Source organism: Rattus norvegicus, chromosome 17, assembly GCF_036323735.1.
Source record: "Rattus norvegicus strain BN/NHsdMcwi chromosome 17, GRCr8, whole genome shotgun sequence".
Classification (NCBI taxonomy): domain Eukaryota; kingdom Metazoa; phylum Chordata; class Mammalia; order Rodentia; family Muridae; genus Rattus; species Rattus norvegicus.
The window spans coordinates 41,462,968-41,483,045 of NC_086035.1; the positions used below are offsets into that span (position 1 = coordinate 41,462,968).

Genomic DNA, 20,078 nt, shown 5'->3' on the forward strand with positions numbered 1-20,078 from the left:
TGTTCAAGAAAAAACAGTAATTCTTATTTTGTTTTTTTTTTTTTTTTTAAAAAGGCTTTTATTGCAGAGAATGAAAAGGGGGCAGGCCTAGCTCAGACCCTGAGTTTATTCATCCTGAAGGTGGTTGAGGGTGGCCACTGCCTGTCTGGACCACAGTTCCTTGCACAGGTTGTATATTAACCATGGTGATTACTTTTTGCTCTGATATTTGATCAGGATAATGCTACATCATAACCAATGGTGGGGGCTTTAATTATTAGATGAGAAAATTTCAAATAATTCCTTGGGCTATTTTTCAAAATTATTAGTTCAGAACACTTCCTCACCATGCCTAGGGCAAAGTGAAGGTCTGCAGAGTTCCTGGTTTAAGAGGCCATGTGTTCTCTGGACCAGCTTGTGTCAAGCGCCAGAAAGACACCTTGCCTACTGCCCTTCCCTTCTCCTCCTAATGTTACTGCTGGGACAGTCATAGAGAATACATGTTATTTGGTTCTTTTTGTTGTTGCTGATTAGTGTTTTTTGTTTTGTTTTTTTGGTTTTTGGGGGGGGGGTTGGGGTTTGTTTGTTTTTTTTTTTTTTTTTGTTTTTTTTTTTTTAGTTCTTTTTTTCGGAGCTGGGGACCGAACCCAGGGCCTTGCACTTCCTAGGCAAGCGCTCTACCACTGAGCTAAATCCCCAACCCCTGGTTTTTTGTTTTTGATGTTTTAATGTAAGGACTTATTTTCCCCCTTCTGGCCTTACTTTTTAACATGTTTATTTTGAACTGGAAATTTCTTCTTTTCTGTCCCTCAAGCTAAATGGTGAAGAACTTCACTGGTTAATGTCAGACTCACTTAAAATCCAAGGCCTGGTGGGTTTAGGAGGATTTCTAGTGAGTTTGATCTTGATTGGGTCAGAGGGTTCTTTTGAGTTCTTATTCAATATTTAGGGTTTGATGTTGCTGCTGCTGTTGCTACTTGCTGTCCTGAAGCAGTGGTTTGGACAGACTTGGGTGTTAGACGAGAACAGTAGAGGAGGAAATAGAAGAAATAGGCAGGAGATCCCTACCCCTTACCTCCCCATCCCAGGAAGTTCTGAATACCCCTGAACAAGTCACTTCCCTCCTCTGAGCCCACTCTCCTTATTTATGAAGTTGGCATATCAGAATCAGCGCTATTGCAGAGTATTGTGTGGACTGAAAAGCATCCTGGATGAAATTATGGCATAGACCGTGAAGTGCCACCTTGACCTGTTGCTCTGTGTTAGGGTTACAAGTGGATAGTTTTGTCCATTGTCATTCCACTGAGTTTCAAATTTGGCTCTGACAGGAACACAGATGACTTTTCCACAGTGTAGTCCTAGCACTCAACTTGGGCGTTCCTTAGCACACACATTCCTTACCTGTGATCACTGGGACTCACCTGAGCAGTTTTCCCGTCCATCTTTCCCATCTGTCTTCACAGATGCTGGGAGGGTGGAATCTGCGATGTCGTTTCTCAGAGGCTTCAGGGCTGGGTACACATGTGTTGCCTGTTGCTGTTAAGGTTGTTTATAGGATTCTCCATAAATGTTTCCATCTATTATTCCTGTAGCTTATTGTTGTTCTTTTATAACTACTGCTTTACCTAGTAAGAAAGCTCTTCTTCTAGAAGAGTAAAATTGGCAGTCATTTCCAGTGATTTTGTTTTTTCTACTATTGCATTTTGGTAGAACCATTGAATAGTTTGTTATAACTTAGAGGTTTCTGTGATTTGGGAAATAGCACACGTATTTTAGAGATTTCTAATTCTCGGGTTTATATCTATTAAGCATGATTTCTGGGACCTGGAGTTCAGCCTGCTGTAACAAGAGTGATACCTGTGTGTTTTATTCTTCTCATTCATGGCCTTGCGTTAAGTTCAGCACCACTCAGAATACCTTAGATGTCAAATGACATCTTGGTCCTGCCAAGCACTCGATCTAAAGTGATTCCTTGAGTTCACCAGTGAGCCATAGTCTGGAGTCTCTTCTTTGCACTGCAGGGCGGCCCTGTCCTCTGAGGGCTTGGTGCTGTACACCCCTGTTTTTTGATGGCTCTGTCATTATGTCCCTCCTCTATATTGCAGGGTTTGCTAGAATCTATGGTGGATGCGGCCGAGAACCTCTGCCCCAATGTCATGAGAAAAGCCCACATCCGACAAGACCTGATCCACGCCAGCACCGAAAAGATTTCCATTCCACGAACCTTTGTTAAAAATGTCCTGTTGGAACAGTCTGGAATTGACATTCTTAACAAAATTAGGTATGTCATCATGTTACTAAGCTAAGGAGCTGAGGTATGTGAGACGCAGACCAGGTTTCCTGGCAGGATAGTGTTGGTGGCTTTACCATCAAGGAGTGCGTAGATCTGTGGCTCACAGCCTGAGAAGAATGTATGTAATCATAGCTATGTATTAATGCCCAGGTTATTTTCACAGTTAAGAACCCTGCCATGGGGATGTCTGGATTACCTAAGAGCATAGAGCCTAACGGTCTCCAAGGGTTGTATATATAAGGAGGAGGACATGTTGTAATTCCCAGCTCATGATTCTGGCATTTGGCTTCTACTTTCTAAGTCACTGTCTTGAAGTCTGAAGATGTGTCCTCCTCCCTTTCCTCACCCCATCCCTCCCTCCCCACCCCATCCCTCCCTGACAGTATTATTGCTGTCCTTCTTGTTGTTGCTGTTGTTGTTTTGGGTGTTTGGGTTTTTTGGGTTTTATTTGGTTTGGTTTGGTTTGGTGTGGTTGTTTTGATAAGAGGTCCTCAGTCTAGGGCCTAAGCTGTATGGAAACTGTAGCCCAGACTAGCCTGAAACTTACAGCAATCCTCCTGCCTTATACCTCTAGAATAAGTTCCCTTTCTATTACCATATCTTTATTCCAGGCTTTGCAGTCTTTAGATATCTTTGTGGAAAGTCTTGAGGAGTATGCCAAAGTCTCAATGTTCAGAAGCTGTAATTACAAACCTGTTTGGATTCCAAGTCCTGATGTCATCACTGCTTCATTATTCTCAGTCCATTCCTCCCTTGTGCTTCTTCTCATTCCGCTTCTTATTTGGGGAATGAGATGGCTGAACACCAAGTTCCTAAGCATTTTAAGATTCCCCTTTTACCTATTTGTGAATAGTAATAAAAAAGTTACTCAGATGAGCATGATAGAAGACATCAGAGGCATCAAACAACAGTGGCATTTGTAAGTCTTCACTTTGGTGCTACATCCCTCCCCATCTTCAGAGTGAAGAAGGAGAAAGAAAAGTGTGAAGTACTGAGCCTAGGAGGTTAGAAAGAGACCAGGCATGGTAAATGTGAACCACGAAATGCTTTTTTATAATCAAATTCCAGTGTCCTCCCAAAGTGGAGACAGGACTCTGTTCCATGTTTTTGGTGTGAGACCAGAATGAATCTCAACCTGGACATCTCTGATGTGTTTAACTAAATGTCATTCCCTCCTCTTCCTCCTCTTCCTCCTCCTCCTCCTCTTCCTCCTCTTCTTCCTCCTCCTCCTCTTCCTCCTCTTCCTCCTCTTCCTCATCTTCCTCCTCTTCCTCATCTTCCTCCTCTTCCTCCTCCTCCTCTTCCTCCTCCTCTTCCTCTTCCTCTTCTTCCTCCTCCTCCTCCTCTTCCTCCTCTTCCTCCTCCTCCTCTTCCTCTTTCTCTTCTTTCTCCTCCTCCTCCTCTTCCTCTTCTTTCTCCTCTTCCTTCTCCTCCTCTTCCTCCTCTTCCTCTTCCTCTTCCTCCTCCTCCTCTTCCTCTTCTTACTTCTTCTGCCTTTTAGACAGAGTCTGTCTGTACTTTGTCCAACCTTAGACTAATGACAATCCTCCTGCCTCAACCTTCTAAGTCTTGGGATTCTGATTGTGAACCATCACATCCAGCTTTAAAGTATTAGATAATTAAAGATAATTAAATATTAGGCAAGTCAAATATTAGTGAGAGCTTGTTTCAACTAAAGAAAAAGCAGACTGGGCAGATTTACAAAAGCATCAGAGTTAACCCCCTCCTGCACCCCCAGCAGTAGCCATCCTGAGTAGGAATGTCTCAGTACAAACTGTCACACTTGACTTACAGAGATTTTCCTATTGCCCAAATACACATTCAACCTCGGCTTTTAAGGTTAAGCAATTTTTTTTTTTTGACAACTCATTTGTCTGTTCTGAAAACATAAAAAGTTATTGACTTCAAAAGCAGGCTAAGCTCAGAAGACAACTCTAGAATAAGGTATGTGACTGACTCCTAACCCTTTCCTGGAGATCTTGGACATGTGAACACTTGTACTTTGGAGTCCGGTGATTCAGCTCATGGATTGTGGAGTCTTGTGAATAGCTGAAATGTTAACTAACAGGAGCCATCTGGAAGGAACCTGGTGACTGAGCCTGTTACTTAAAACCGATAAGCCTCCTCTGTTGCTGGAGGATTGTCTGGGGTCAGATGGAGAGGCATCAAAACTAAAAATTTTAATAGTCTCTGTTACAGTGTCTTTTTAACATTGCCAAGCACAGTGGTGAGTCAAAGCAGAAACAGTGTAAATGGTTCCATGGGTGAATATTTTATGTGCTGTGTGTGCACGTGTGTCTTTGTGTGTGTGTTGAAGAAATAACTGAGGCTTAATAGCCAGACTAGACTTTCTGAATCCTCCAGAGTCCAGGCCAGCTCATGTCTGTTAGTGGGTGCAATGCTCCACATGTCCCATGTGGTTCCTATTGAGTGTCTCTTTATCCAGGTGTCTCACATTTCTACCGCTAAGTCTTTCAAGCTGCAAATTCAGAGGTGGGTTGACATTGACAATGGGTGCCAGTTACTAGTGTGTTTATGGCTGTGTTTAAGAGTTACATTAGGGAATCCTTAGTTCTGTCCTCATATTCTTTCCATCCCATTTTGAAAGACAGGGATGGAATCTCAGTTAGCTTATTGGCTCAGCCTCAAATATGCCCTCCACCCCACCCCACCCTACCCAATCTCTATCCCTGCCAAACCCTCAATACAAGTTAAAAGGTTTCTCTGCCCTTTGGTGTTCATAGTGAGGTGAAGCTGACAGTGGCCTCGTTCTTGTCTGACCGAATCGTAGATGAGATCCTGGATTCTCTCTCCAACAGCCATCGGAAGCTGGTGAGTGCCAGAGTGAGGAGCTAAACTTTCTCTTGGGTTCTGGGGTTTGTGTGTGTGGGGGGGGGGTGTCTTTTCTCTGTCTTCTCTGCAGCATGGTGGGTGGAGAGCCTGGCCTTCCTCTTTCCTCTTCTTCTTCTTCTATCCATCCTGGGATGCATTAGAATTGAATGACCAGGGGTAGAAGTAAGCATTTTTAGAAATCTTGTCCAGTTTTAAATGGAGGTCAAAGGTTCGGGTAGATGATGTTAAAGCTAATGTCTAAAACAAACAGTTATAGTTACATACTGTAATATGCTCTTATTGCTCTGGTAGAATTATTTCTGAATGGATTTGGGGTTTTGAGACTGGTCTTATTTAAAAATAAGCTAAAACTAAGACTGACCTTGAGGCAGTCCTCCTGTTTTGTTCTCTTATTACACATTACTCCTTCCTCAGAATAGATTATCTCTTATGTTCATGTTAGCTAGAGATAGGTAGATAGGTAGGTAGGTAGATAGATAGACAGATAGGCAGGCAGCCCACACTAGCCTCAATTCTCAACATAGCCAAAGATGACGTTGAACTCCTGATTCTCCTGCCTCTCTCTCCAGAATGTGTGTGGTGCAATACACAGCTAAGACTATTCTTTAAAATCCAAAAGACAATTTTATTTATAGCAGCCATACTCCAAATGTTGCCTGTGGACCCTGCTGGCCCAGTACCACATTACCAATCTGAACATTCATTAGTTAAGAAACCAGGCAAGGGTTATTGAGAAGTTTCTAGAATAATTCCACAGGACGACAACATTTATTTAAGCACATGTTCATTGTTTTCTAAATTCTTCTATGTTGGGTGCTATCTACATGCACCTGTGCGGGATTGGCTACGTATGGAAAACAAATCTGTCTCATCCCGCTAAAGCGGTTGTACTCTCACCTCCTGGCATCCAGGGGGCACTTCATTGTTCAGGGTCACCAGCAGAGCGTGCTCTTTACAAATGGATTTGTTCAAAGACATGATCTTACTATGTAGCCCTGCTGGCCTGGAAGATGCTATTTTAGAAATATGTTACTGATATCCCACGGGTCCAAGATACTGCCAATATTGGATGATGTTATGGCTGGACTCCACCTAGGAGGCCTTCATAGGAAGTTTGAAATGCCACTTTTCTGCCTTTTATTAAGAATGTACTCAGAGTATCATTTTTCTTTTTTTAAGCTTGAAAAATGTTGTAATTATGTACTTTATTATTTTCTTCCTCGTTACTGTAACAAAATTGTTGACAAAGGCAACTTAAGTATTTAAGGTTTATTTTGTCTCATGATTGGAGGGTACAGTCCATCCTGGTATGGTACAGGACAGCAGGAGTGGACAGAGGGTCACACTGCATCCACCAACAGGAAGCAGGGAGAGATGGGCGCTCCCCTTCCCTTCAGCCTGTGGGAGGAGACACCCATCTGCAGGGCAAGACTCCCCTGCTCAGTCATGGACAGTCCCAGGTGGATTCCTGGGTGGTCCTGATAATGAACAGAAACTCAATCTGCACCATCCTGTCCTATTGCCTTGAGCTTCGTTTTAACATCAGTTCTGCTGGTCTGGGTGATAAAAATTAAGCAGTGTATAAAGCTGGTCTCAACTAGTTTCCTCACACTGGAGTTTGAGGAAGTCATGGGCTTGTGTGGAGTTTGTCAGCTGCTGCTTCATCCTTCAGGTGTCTAAATCAACCCAGCGCATTCCAGTCCACACTGTTTGTGTTTCTACATTTCCTAAAACATAAAAATGGGATTAATGACTCATCAAATATGTTACCCCATATGCAAAAACAATAGAAGGTAGCTTATTAAATGTTATTCCTTTTAGTATTTAAAAAATAGTGAAGGTTGGAACCATTTTTATCATCATTAGATATTATTAAGCAACTAGATATAAAATAACATTCCTATTAAATAAGATAAATAAAAAGAAAAATACTTATTTTATTCTCAATGAAGTAATATTTTCATTTATTAATTTTAAAGAACTTTTCCAGAATATATTATTATTGGGTGTGTTTGGGTGTATCAGTGTGCTGGCATGATACGGAGGGAGGTCAGAGAACTTTTTGGAGTCTGATCTCTTTCCAACATGTGGAAAGTGAATAGCGGTAAGGGTGAGTTGACTTACCTGCCTTGGTAAAGCATCTGTCTTGGTGCTTTTACCTGCTATCTTGCCAGTCCTGATAACTGCACTCATGAAGTTTCTTATATTTCACATATATACCAGCACTCAAGGAGAGGAGGCCAAAGCAGCAGGGAGGGTCTACATCAGGTAGGACTAGGTAGTAAGACCTATTTTTAAAATGCTAAAAGGCACTGACTGCTCTTCCAGAGGTCCTGAGTTCAACTCCTAGCAACTACATGGTGGCTCACAATCATCTGTAATGGGACCTGATACCCTCTTCTGGTGTGTCTGAAGACAGTAACAGCGTTCTCACATATTAAAAAAATTAATTAAAATGCTAAATTAATTAATCACTTAACAACAAATTTTCCTTGAGACTTGCAAGGTGTACTGTACAGCACCACTTTGTAGATAACATCTTCAGGAATTCACTAATCAACTCTAATTTCTCTGTGTGCTCTCCTGAATCTAGGCCAACCATTTCAGCAGGCTAAGCAAGAGCCTTCCCCAGCGAGAGGACCTAGAGGTGGAGCTGGTGGAGGAAAAGCCGGTGAAACGGGCCATACTTACGGTTGAGGATCTCACTGAGGTGGAGAAGCTGGAAGACCTAGACACTTGTATGGTAAGGCCCTGAGAATGCCTCCCTCACGCCCAATGTACCGTGCCCCTGGTGGGTTTTTCAAGTCTCACTGTTTGAAAACAGACATGTGTCAGACAGAGAGAGCCATCCAGGTCCACACACAGGAAGCTGCTCCCTGTTTCTGACAACACACTTGTTGTGCTGGTATATAGGGAGGACAAGGCATGCACAGCCTCCCGGATGGAACCATTCGGGATGATTCAAGTGAGGAGGAGTCTTCCTCAAGGACCGATGGCCTCTAGATTTCTAATTCCTATTACCTTCAATTTCAGTGCTTATGTTTCTGTAAAGACCCAACACTAGCAGTTGTACTTAGGCAAGGGCTAGGGCTCTAAGTTAGTCATAGACATTATATTAATTTGGATTGAAGGGTTCCTTCTCAGATCACAGAACATAACATGTACCATCGATCTCATTGGGGGAAAAAAAGAACCCAGTACTCAGCTAGCAACTATTAAATTTAGGTTCTGGCTGAAAGAAGAGAATGACTGAAAACTTAAGAAACAACCTGAACTCATAAGGGCGAGGTTTGGTTTTTGTTTGTTTTTTTGTTTTGGTGGTGGTCCTGATGTCTGGTGTTTTAAGACAAGGTCTTTATAGACTAGGTTTACCTAGGACTAAATATATCACCCTAGCCTTGAAGTCATACAGTCTTCATGCCTCATGATTGGGATTACAGATATAAGCCACTGTAAGGTTCAAGCAAAGAATGCTCTTTGGTGGTGGTGATGTGGTTGGTAGTGGTGGTGATGTGGTGGTGATGTGATGGTGGTGGTGGTGATGTGGTTGGTAGTGGTGGTGATGTGGTTGGTGGTGATGTGGTGGTGGTGATGTGGTGGTGATGTGATGGTGGTGGTGGCGATGTGGTGGTGGTGGTGGTCTTTTGTTTTGTTTTGTTTTGTTTTGTTTTTGAGCCAGGGTGTAAGTAACCCAGGCTGATCTCAAACTCCTATATGTGGAGGATGACTTTGAATTCGTAGTGCTCCTGACTCAGCTACCCAAGCACTGAAACGATTAAGTGTACTCACCATAGCCTGCTTTGATGTTCCTCAGATGTGGTAGAGCAAGCCTTTAATCACAGCACTCTGGAAGCAAAGGCAGGTGGATCTCTGTGAGGTTGAGGCCAGCCTGGTCTACAGAGCAGGTTTCAGTACAGCCGAAGATGTTATACAGAGAACCCCTGTCTCAAAAAACCAAAACAACAAAACAAAGACCCAATACGAACAAACAATGTCAGAGAAAGAGTGGCTTAGTGCTTAGGAGTGCTAGCTGCTCTTTTAGAGAAATAAAATCAGCACTCAGCTCATAACCACGTAGATTCTAGCTCCAGGGTATGTGACACCTTTTTCTGACCCCCTTGGTTATTTACAAGTATGTCCAAGCATCATGGGCATGAGCATGCATGTGTATACACACACACACACACACACACACACACACACACACACACTAAAATAAATCTGTAAATAATGTATTTGGTGTCCAAATTTGCTTTCTCCCTGGGCTTCTTATTCAGGGTTTGAAGGGTGCTACTTGTGTTACTGATTAATTATCCCTAATTTGTGACTACTTCTAATATAATACCATTAAAACTGCCAGGAGGTTGGGATGGAGGTGAGAAGCCAGTGTCTGAGGCTAGGCTTGGGCTCAGTGTTATCAGCTAACTAATTGTCTCCCATTCTCTCGGTTATTTTAATAAGTGTCAGACAGGTTCAGAATCAAAAGAGACATTCCTGCTGAAGAGCCATTCATCTCCTACTGTGATGTGCTTGGAGAATTGGAGCAGGCATGAATTAACCAGAATACCGCTTTGCAAATTCCATCTCCAACCATAAAGCAGCAATTATTTCCCTCAGTACTTTCCAGCCGCATAATTCAATATATAATTTCAAGCTACTGAATGCAGTCTAAAATTTAGTGAAAATATACTTGACCTGGTCAAGATACTATTTTTTAAAACTAGTTTAATTGCCTCATTTTCTGATACCAGCAGTTCATGTGTGTGTGGAAGTTCAGACTAGGTTTCCTATAGCCCAGGCTGGACCTTCAACTTTTGTAAACCGGGTGATGACCTTGAACTTCTGTCCCTCCTGCCCCGATGATCTCATTGCTGTATTGCAGGCATAAGTCATCATGTGAGCTTTTTGTTGGTGCTTTTTCTTTCTCTCCTTGTGTGTATTCGTGCACATGTGTGAGCACATATCTGTGTAGATATATGTGTGTATATGGAGGCCAGAGGTCAAACTCAAGGGTCATTCACTCAGAACTGTCCACCATGTCTTTTAAAACAATGAGTCCTACTGGGGCTTGGTGCTTGCTGGCTCCTGTCTCTGCCTCCTGAGATTACAGCTCTGCATCGCTATGCTTGGTTTTTTAAATAGGTTCTGGAACTTGAACTCACATCTCTGTGCTCTGAGGATGTCTGAGCCACCTATGTCTTCAACTCCAGTAGTTATTAGTTAAATGGTTTGTTCACTAGGCTGAAAACCACAGCTGTGGTCAGCGCATCTCTTATAATCAGCTGCACTAACTTGCACAGAAGTTGGTCCACATCATGATTGTTAAATTCCTCTCTTCAGTTCTATTCTGTGATAGCCTTTTTCCGTATGGATAATACTTTAGAAAGTGGACTCTGATAAGGTGTAACCATTAGTCTACCCCAAGACTCAGCCCCAGGGCTTAGTTTCGTTTCTACTGCTGTGAAAACACTCTGGCAAAGAGGGGATGGGCTTCAATTTTAGCTTGCAATAGAGGCACTTTTTATTGTGTGTTTTGAGACCAGCTGTCTTGTAGTCCAGGTTAGCCTAGAACTCCTGGTCCTCCAGCTCTACGTTCTTAATGCTTGGGTTATCATTGTGTGCCCACTATACCTAGTGAGAGATGGGGAGGAAAAGAAAGGTTTTATTTTTGTTTTGAGGCACAGCTTCAAATACCAAGCTGTCTTGGTTCTGAATGAAACAATATTTAAATTTGAAAAAGGGTTGTCTGTAGATACTAAGAATAAACTCAGTGTATGGTGAAAGGATGTGCCTATCAAGAGATGGGAGGTCCTTGATGGAGACCTGTTACCTGAGTCATGGATGAAGGAGAAGCTGGGGAGATGGCTGTTGGCCCTCAGTAGAGGCCAGGATTTTGGTGTGGTAGCACGTGCCTGTAAATCCCAACATTTAGAAGGGAAAGGGAGGTTTGGGGTTCTAGACCAGCCTGGGCTACAGGAGTCCTTGTTTCAGAATAAACAAAATAAAAATAATAGCCCAGGGGAAGAAGCAGAAGTACTGTTTGCTGGTCAAGTCTTACATAGTAATGAACTGTCAGAAACTCTGGTTCAAAAGTAAAGGCCAGACCCATTTCTTTATTTATGAAATTCTGTTGTGTACCAGATAGTCTTGGCTTCCAACCAGGCTTACCACATTAAGAGCACCATCTGAAGTGGTAATTTGGCTAAATCTAGGAGCTGACATGCAAGTAACTTCAACTCCTGGCTTTGCTCAAACATTGGAAGATGGATGTGTACCACTGATTATGCAGTCACAGAAAAAGGCTTTATTTCTGGCTGCATGCATTTCCTTTCCATTGAAAGGTGTATGAGAAGGGTTTATGACTAAGCAGGAAAAGACGTGAACATGGCTGAGTCAGGAGGATCAAGACCTGCCTGGAAGAGAGTAAGTTCAAAGCTGGGACAACTTAAGAAGACCCAGTCTTTAAATGAAAACTCAAAAGCAGGCTGGGATGCAGTTGAGTGCCTATCATGTACAAGGTCAAGTTCAGTCCCCAGTGCCACACACATGGTGTGAACCACAAGATGTGAACAAGCTGGCTGTGGTGACTCATGCACGCAATTGAAACATTTGGATGACTGTGGATTTGAGTCTTAGCCTGTGCTACATAGTAGCAACTGAGATCTATCTTAAAAAGCATTTTTTTTAAAAGTATGAACATAGTATTGAACTACATCAAGTGTCTATTTCAGTTGTGCATATGTGCATGTGTGAGAACTTGTCATGTATGCTTACCTACTTTATTTCAGGCTTCCTTACATAGGAGGCACATGGAGCTGAGATGGCTTAGAGGGTAAGGTACTTGCTGAACAGCCATAGGACCTGAATCAGATCTCAAAAAGCTGGCCATCGAAGTGCACCTCTGTAATCCCAGCTCTGGAAACAAAGCATCCCTGGGCTTGCTGATGAGCCAGTTGAGCAGAAATGTTGAACTCCAGGATCAGAGAGAGACTCTTGCTCAAAACATATGGAGACATATATCGAAACATATATAGACATAGTATATAGACATATATAGAAACATATAAAGAAAGACATTTGACATCAACCTCTGGCCTCTGCACACATAGGAGCATATATACATAGACCACACACTAAAAAATAATCTCCTAAATAGACTCATAGCAACTCTAGGCATTGACTCCCTGCAGTGTACTCTGTACCCTTAGACACAGTTGTGCCCCTGCTGGAACCTGCTGTCAGTATTACCAATTTAAAAGCTGATAGCAGAAGGGATGTGTATGACTATAAAAAGCAGCTAGCATCTTAAGTAGTATTGCTTGAGGTATTCAGCCATAATTCTAATTTCTTTTTTCTTCATCTCAGTTTATCTTTTTTTTTTAAATCTATCTATAAGATATATAATGTGCCCATGGTCAGTTTTGTACTGAAGTGATTCTTCATTAATACAATTGGACAGTATGTTCTAAGAGAAGAGTGCTGGTTGCTATGGAAACAGAAGGCTACTAGAGGAGGGATGTTGTCAAGGAAGGCTTCCTGGAGGAAGGTTCTAAGCACTGTACCAGGTACACAGCTACTCGTGGTACCCTGGCATTTGGCAAAACAGGTGCTGGGGAAGAGGATGAGTAAGTAACCCAGGAGAGAGCTGGAAGGTTGGCAGAGGGAGACAGTTAGAATGTTGTTCATTATAGTGTAACAAGAGTAAAGAGGCTTGTTGAGGCTGGAAGGGAAAACAGAAGCCATATTTTCATCACACATGGCCTTGTAGTGCCGGGGTGGGGTGTGGGGGAGTGGGCCGGCAGAGACAGGTTTGAGCAGAGTCAGATGTTACTGATGTCCACCAAAATGCTTACAAGGCCCTAGTGAGCTTTTGGTCTGTGGGAAATTAACGACAGGGCTCCCGGCTCAGTGGTCACCACACCCATATAATTCATTCTGCAGATATACGCCCCAACCGCTTTGTCCTCTGTGTACTTGGAGACAGGCTCTTGTCTAGCTACCATGCTCAGATTCTCTTTGGTGGCTGTAACAAAGATCTTCATTATGTACTTTGTGGCCCCTCACCCAAAGAACTAAAGGAACCAATACCAACTCCCATGAGTAGTTACTTGATATGGAAGTTCTAAGTTTTGGAGATTCAATAAAGCACTCTTCTGGGAACAAAAGAGACTGCACCCGTGTGCACCAAGTCCCTCATTTTCTTCTATAAACCAATACCCTTGGAAATATATGGGAAGTATGTTCCATAGAAAAGTTACCCAATCTCTCACGATAGCTTGGCTATAAATCTTGAGCTCATTTTAGACAAGTTCAAATCCAGAGAAAAATAGCGTTCAAAATCACTGTGTTCTTGACATTCCCTCATTGGCAAAATAGATTCTGTCCAATTATTTCCTAAGCCAGGCGTGGTGGTGCACACCTGTAATCCTGGTTTTTAGGCGGTGGAGGCACGAGGCTCAAAAGTTCAGAGCTGTATTTGGCTACATAGCAAGTTCCAAGGCTAACCTGTAGTTCAGAAGAAGCTTTATCACACTTTTGCATCAAAAAAAAAAGTGCTCTAAAGTTATGAAAACAGCAGGGATGTGCACACCAAATGATCACTGTGTTTAGTTGGCTGACACAGGCCAACTGATGAGAAATTGAATTTAATATTTTTCTTTTAAGGCTAGCCTAGGCTACATGGAACATTCTATCATACCTGCAGTATGGAGTGAGACCCCATCACAAACCAAAAATAAATATGAGTAAATCAAATAATGCCTCTATAATTTTCAGAGCCTCTCTATGGAATCTAATCAGAAGGGAAGGGAAGTAAAGGAATCAAATATGAATGTGATGAGAGCTAGGGAGTTGGCTCAGCTTAACACAAGATCTGGGTTCAAGCCCCAGCATCACATAAAAGTCCACATATGAACACCACTGTTGGAGAGTCAGTGACAGGCTGCTTCCTGGGGCTGCCAGCCAACCAAGATAGCCAGGTTATTGAGCTCCAGATTCAGTGACAGACCCTGTCTTAAATTGTTTTTAAAGAGCTAGAAAACAATTAAGGAAGACATCTAGTATTTACCTCTGTCCTACACACACACACACACACACACACACACACACACACACACACACAGGTAAGCATATGTGCCACATACAAGCATCATGCACAAATACCACAGATTCAAACAGCAAAGAATAGCAAATATTCTGGTTTCTAAAACAGACCAGATTTCCCAAGTTTAGGTGGTGAGGCATGCTTATGCAAAGCACTGTTTGAGGATAAAGAGTTAGAATGAAGAAAATTGGGTCTTGACCTCAGAACAGTTTGGGACCCATGGGATTTGTAGTGAGCCTAGGTGGTGCCTATAGCTTCTGCCCAGAATCTCCATTCACCAAGCCTAAAGTCCCCCTGCTTGGTACCACTGAAGTTTGTTTGACTGTTCTATTTTCTTTCCCTCTCCCTCTTCTTCCTCCCTCTCCCTCTCCCTCTTCCTCCTCCCTCTCCCTCTCCCTCTTCCTCCTCCCTCTCCCTCTTCCTCCTCCCTCCTCCCTTTCCCTCTTCCTCCTCCCTCTCCCTCTTCCCTCTCCCTCCTCCCTCTCCCTCTTCCCTCTTCCTCCTCCCTCTCCCTTCCTGCACAACTACAGGGAAAGTCAGGGGAAATCAGCTCTCTCCTTCTACCTCATTGGCTCTGAGGATGGAGCTTGGGTCCTCAGGATTAGTGGCTAAGTCTTTATAAACCTGCTGCACCATTTCCCCACCCACATTATTTTTTTAGGAAGTAAACTATTGTAGGTTTTAGCATGTTCTCCGTTGACACTGTTAGCAGTTATCTTGTGACATGCTTAAAGAGCTAATTTCATGATGTCACCAAACTGGAGTCTATTCTGGAGACGAGTATAGAAGTGTTCTCCTAACCTCCTTTTTCTTGCCTTCCATGGTAAACGGATTTTTCTAAATTAACTAGCTTTAATATGTATTCCAGAGGTGTGATACTCAGTAGGGTTTTCCTCGTTCTTTCACTATAATGAGAGCAGATGCTGACAGCTTCTGTGAGGCTGCAGCAATGCCATCTTACCATACAGCAAAGCTCTTAAGGATTCCTCTGCTCTCTCTCACCGTGCTATCATAGGAGCAGAGGACCCATTAGTACATATCATGCCCCTGTGTCCATCTGTATTACTGCTTGCTTAAAGATACTTGCTTTGAGGCAGTGTGGTACATGCCTGTAATTCCGGCACTATGGACATGGAAGCAGGTGGATTCAGAAGTTCAAGGCCAGCCTCAGCTATGTGGAAAGTTTAAGGCCAGACTAGGCTACAATGAGAATCCATTCTAGAAAGCAGCAACAACAAATATAGTTTCTTGAAGTCAGTACCAGATAATTTATTTCTTTCCTCCTTTTATTTCTGATATTAAGAAAAATATTCTATTCCTTTGTAAAGAGAGTACTCAAGTGTGAAATTTTGCTTTGGGTTCATTAATCAGATTAGAGTGGATAAAAAGTGAAATGTTTCCTGCTCCCGGGAGAAAGGGGCATTGTAGGCAGGTAATGGTAGATCAAATAAAAAATAAGGAAAGGAATCATTTCAACTTTAAGACAGTACTCCACTGTGCTACAATGACAGCTCTTGCCAGTACCATTCCCGGAGTGTGTGTCTGAGTGTCACAGTACCAGCTCATGTGTAGGTGAAAGCAGACCGTGGTGGAGAGCTAATGAGAGCAGAGCTGATTTAATGGTGTCCGGAAAAAACATGGTGCATCCTCATCTCCTACCCTTCCTTCTTTGGTCCCCTGATTTACTGCAGCTTTCTCAAAGTTGATGCTTCCCTCTGCTTCCTCCTCAGGTTTAAGGGAAGTACTCCATGCCATCCAACAGTTAACAAAGAAAGAGTACATCTGTTTTTCTCAGCTAATTTTACCTCTGACTGTTGATGACAGGGATGCATTAAAAATGACTTTCAAGTACAAATGTGGCAGCATTAGGTTAGACATTTAAGGCTGTAGATCAGCTACAAACAGATTGTTTCCCTTTGAGCATTGACTCAGCAGATAATCTAGTCGAGAATACTTCAGTTTCTCACATAGTTCATTAAACAGGGGTTACCTGTATCCATTTTCGAAGTGAGCAAAGAAGTACAAGGTCAGCCAAGGATGTCTTAAATCAAAGAGATAGGAATTGGTATTATATCCAAAGAGACCATCTCAAAGGACACGCAGGGGAGATTGAATGGACCCCAGTGGGACACTGAGTGCCAGAAAAAAAAATAGCAAGTGCAAAGACTTATTATACACTGAATTAATTTTTAGAAAACCCACATGTTCGTAGTAATGCTTCAAAAAATATATATCAAGAAAGGAGTGGTCACAGGGGCTTAGAAAGGAAGGACAGCTAAAAGATACAGGAAGGAGAGAGCAGTAAAAAAAATAATAATCCATCTTTACAGCTCTCATCGAACTCACTAATCCAGGCAAGAATTGCTGGGAGTTGCTTAAAAATAGTCTCTCTGCATGGACCGAAAGTGGCACTTCCCAGAGCGGCTGTTAATGACAGAGAGGAGTGGCACTTGACAGTGAAGCACCTAGGAAGTCCCCACTCCAATCAAGAGACCAAGCAGCATCCTCAACAATAGTGCACCCACATGATGCGGGATACCTGTTGTGAGTGGCCCAGCAGGTCACAGCACCCACTGTGTGGCACTCCTGCTGAAAAATGTTTTATGTGCATCTCATTATGATGACATGGAAGGACAGGAGATGAGGCGAGTATATGCAGCAGCCTTCGAGGCAGTTGGTATTATGAAGAAAAGCTGCACTGGGGTAGGGACAGAGGTAGGTGGGTGCTGGGTTAGATAAAAATAGTGAAGGATACATTCTTACACAGAATGAGCAGTTCTTCTCTAGGTCCTGGACCTAAAGAGGAGGGATGTTATGTGATTGAGAACAATTAAGGGAGACTGATGTCGGCATATGCCAGCACATAGAATGTAGAGGCAGGAAGACCAGGAGCCCAGCATTAGCCTTAACCACATTGGGAGTTTGAGGCCAGCCTCAGCTGCATGTGACCCTGTCTCGAAGAGAGCACAAACAGGACTATAGTGTGCAGTTTCGAGCAGAGTGAACACAGACTATAGTATATGAATTACATGCACGTAACGCTGTTTAATTTCTTTTGATTTACCAATCATGCATAGTTTCAGAGGACGATATCGTTCCTGGGATGATCTCATAGAGGCACATAAGGAAGAAATATAAAAATATATTAACTTTAAATGCTTCTACCATGATAAGATGGGCCAGCAGATAAATGTGCTTACTTCCAAGCTTGACAATCTGAGATCCTTCACCAGGGGAGGGCCCACATGGTAGGAGAGAATTGACTCCTGGGCTGATCTTTGACCTCCACACATGTGCTATGGCATGTATGCATGCGCTAAAGCACATGAGCACATGCACACACACACACACACACACACACACACACACACACAAATGCAATAAGTAGTTCCAACAAAACCTGTGTGTGTAAAGGGCGGGGGGGGGGGCATGAAAGGAAGGAAGTACAGTACCCTGGAGTGACACATGCAGCCCGCTCGCTGAACATGAGGAAAGGGCTTGTGTATTACTAATTACTCTCTTGTTATAAAATTGGAGTGTGTAAGTAGTGGAAGGAGAAAGTAGATGTATACATCTGAAGAATTTAATGTTCAGAGAAGTGGACACCAGTTCATGAACCCTGCAATCACACAAACGTGAGACAGAAAGGAAAAGCATGGGCATCAGGTGAACGTATCTGACTTAAAAGTTTGCTCACTTTTTGTTGTTTTGGTTTTTGTGTTCCACTGCTTCTTCCTCAATGCTGGCCACTGAAGTCTGAGCCTTGCACATGTTGGGCAAGTGCTCACCCACTGAGCAGTGAGCCAGCCCTGAAAGGATTCTTCTTCACGGTAGACTGAGCCCTCACTATCTGACCTTCGTGCAGAATGCTCCTGTTGGTGGCAGCGGCTGTAATAATAACAGTTTTGTTAGCTTGAAATAATGATTCAAGTCACTCATTCATTTACCAGAATGCTTCAAGGTTACCTTTCCCACCAAAAGATGTTCATTTCCTCTTCCAATAGATTCCTGGATAGTAGGGTGGGAAGGAGGTGCCCACAGCAAGCTCTTGAGCTCATCCATAGGCATTCTCCTATTTCAGCCGCATTTGTACGATTTTTAGATGTGTTTTTAGCACAAAGCTTATGCTGTTTCACAAAGCACCCTGCTACATCTTTAAACCTTCCAGCTGGGTGTGGTGGCAGTCTCTTAATGCCAGCACTCAGAGGCAGAGCCTCGAAAGACCTTTGTGAATTCAAGGCCGACCTAGTGTACATACCGAGTTCTGGAACAGCCAGGGCTGAATATACCCTGTCTAACAAAAATTAACCACAAAATCCCTGGGGTTTGTAATAGCAGATGCTATAATAAATGTGTTGGCCATTAACTTATAAAAAGTGTTTACCCCCAGCTTAAGCTCTAAACTCATTTATAAAGTTATTATAAGGATAAATCTACTTACTTGACCAGCATTTTCTTGTAGTTGGATTGTGTGAGCCTGGGGCAGCCCATTGATGTCTGGTATCCCACTAAAAGCTGCTGCATTTGAGGTTCAGCCCTCTGTCACCTGTTGTTCTGAGAATTTTCCCTTCATCTTAACTGGACTGGACCAGTTCTTGAAGTCAAATTTGCTGGCCTACTAAGGAAGTGCTAAATGTCTGACAAAAGGTTTTTGTTAAGTAGGACAAGCACTAACACTGTTAAGTTCATATTTATTAGGATCTTGGGTTCTAGAGAACACTGTCCCATAAGTGTTAGAAGGCAACTTCTCTGGAAAAAATTGAATTAACAGTAGCATTAAAATACCTGTTGGTGTAAAACAACCCTGAGTCATTTTAAGAAGTCTGTAGATTTACTCCTGGATATTATAGTATACCATTGTTTAAATCCTCAAACTCTTCTGATCTACTGGGACACTTCATCACTAATACCCAGCAGAAGTTGGTCCTGCAGAGAATATCAGGAGCCTTCTGTGGAGTAAGTTCTGACTCAGAGTAGTTACCCTGTGTCCTTTCCAGAGATTAGACTTGATTCTGAACAAACATTTTGAGGTGTTACTAAGCAGTTTGTCTTATTTGGGGTTTTTATTGCTGTGATACAATATCATGACCAAAAGTAACTTGGGAAGAGAAAGGGTTTTCTTCAGCTTCCTGGCCTCAGGTCACACGCCATCACTGGCTGGGGGAAGCTGGGGCAGGAATTCAAGCAGAAGTCATAAAAGAGTGCTGCTCACCCATTTGTTCTTCATGGCTTGTTCAGCTTACCTGCTTCTACACCCCAGACCACGTGCCCATGGTGGTACCACCTGCAATAGGCTGGACACTTCCTTATCAGTCATTAATTAAGAGCATGCCCCACAGGTTTGCCTACAATTGTGTTCCCTTCTTCTAAGATAGTTTGGGACTAGGGACAACCAGGACCATTATTAAAACCATTCTTGAGTGCCAAATGCTCATGTTCCATGAGCCAGCTGGTGACACACCATCTAAAGGTGTGCACTAGAGCAAACCCAGCAGGGGACTTACTTTACTTACTGCCATTCTGCCTCTCCTCTAAGAGGAATCAGCAAACAGTAGGTATTCTGGAATCTGTGTAGAATCTTGAATAATCTTAAGCATTACAAATAGCATAACAGCCACTGTGACCAGCCATCTTTCTTTCCTTCCTCTTCCTATAGGCACCATCATGGTGTGAAGGGACAGTTTTCCACGGTTACACATACATCTGTTCATGAGCAGTTAGCTGACTTTGGAATGTACATAGCTGGCATGCCAATGTATATCTTTCTGAAACTCTGGTGAACAGTGACATTTCATCATGTCATTCTATATGGTTTTCTGTTTTTAGCTGCTGTTCCATCATTTACCCTTG

At 42.8% G+C, this 20,078-nt stretch overlaps 1 protein-coding gene and 1 long non-coding RNA gene across 20 annotated transcripts in view; one reads left to right on the forward strand and one right to left on the reverse strand.

Moving 5' to 3' along the window:
- The window catches only part of Carmil1 (capping protein regulator and myosin 1 linker 1), a 280,386-nt gene that overhangs the window by 227,149 nt on the left and 33,159 nt on the right, over positions 1–20,078 (forward strand). For all 19 annotated transcript variants that reach the window (XM_063276423.1, XM_063276428.1, XM_063276429.1 and 16 more), the window contains 3 exons: positions 2,085–2,260; positions 5,017–5,104; positions 7,719–7,868. In XM_063276423.1, coding sequence (XP_063132493.1) covers positions 2,085–2,260; positions 5,017–5,104; positions 7,719–7,868 — 414 coding nt within the window. The remainder of the gene's footprint in view (positions 1–2,084; positions 2,261–5,016; positions 5,105–7,718; positions 7,869–20,078) is intronic.
- Positions 6,380–18,613, reverse strand: LOC120097823 (uncharacterized). Its single transcript, XR_005495616.2, has 3 exons — positions 11,900–18,613; positions 8,915–8,971; positions 6,380–6,852 (listed from the first exon to the last, which is right to left on the reverse strand). It is a non-coding gene; the product is annotated as an uncharacterized LOC120097823 (long non-coding RNA).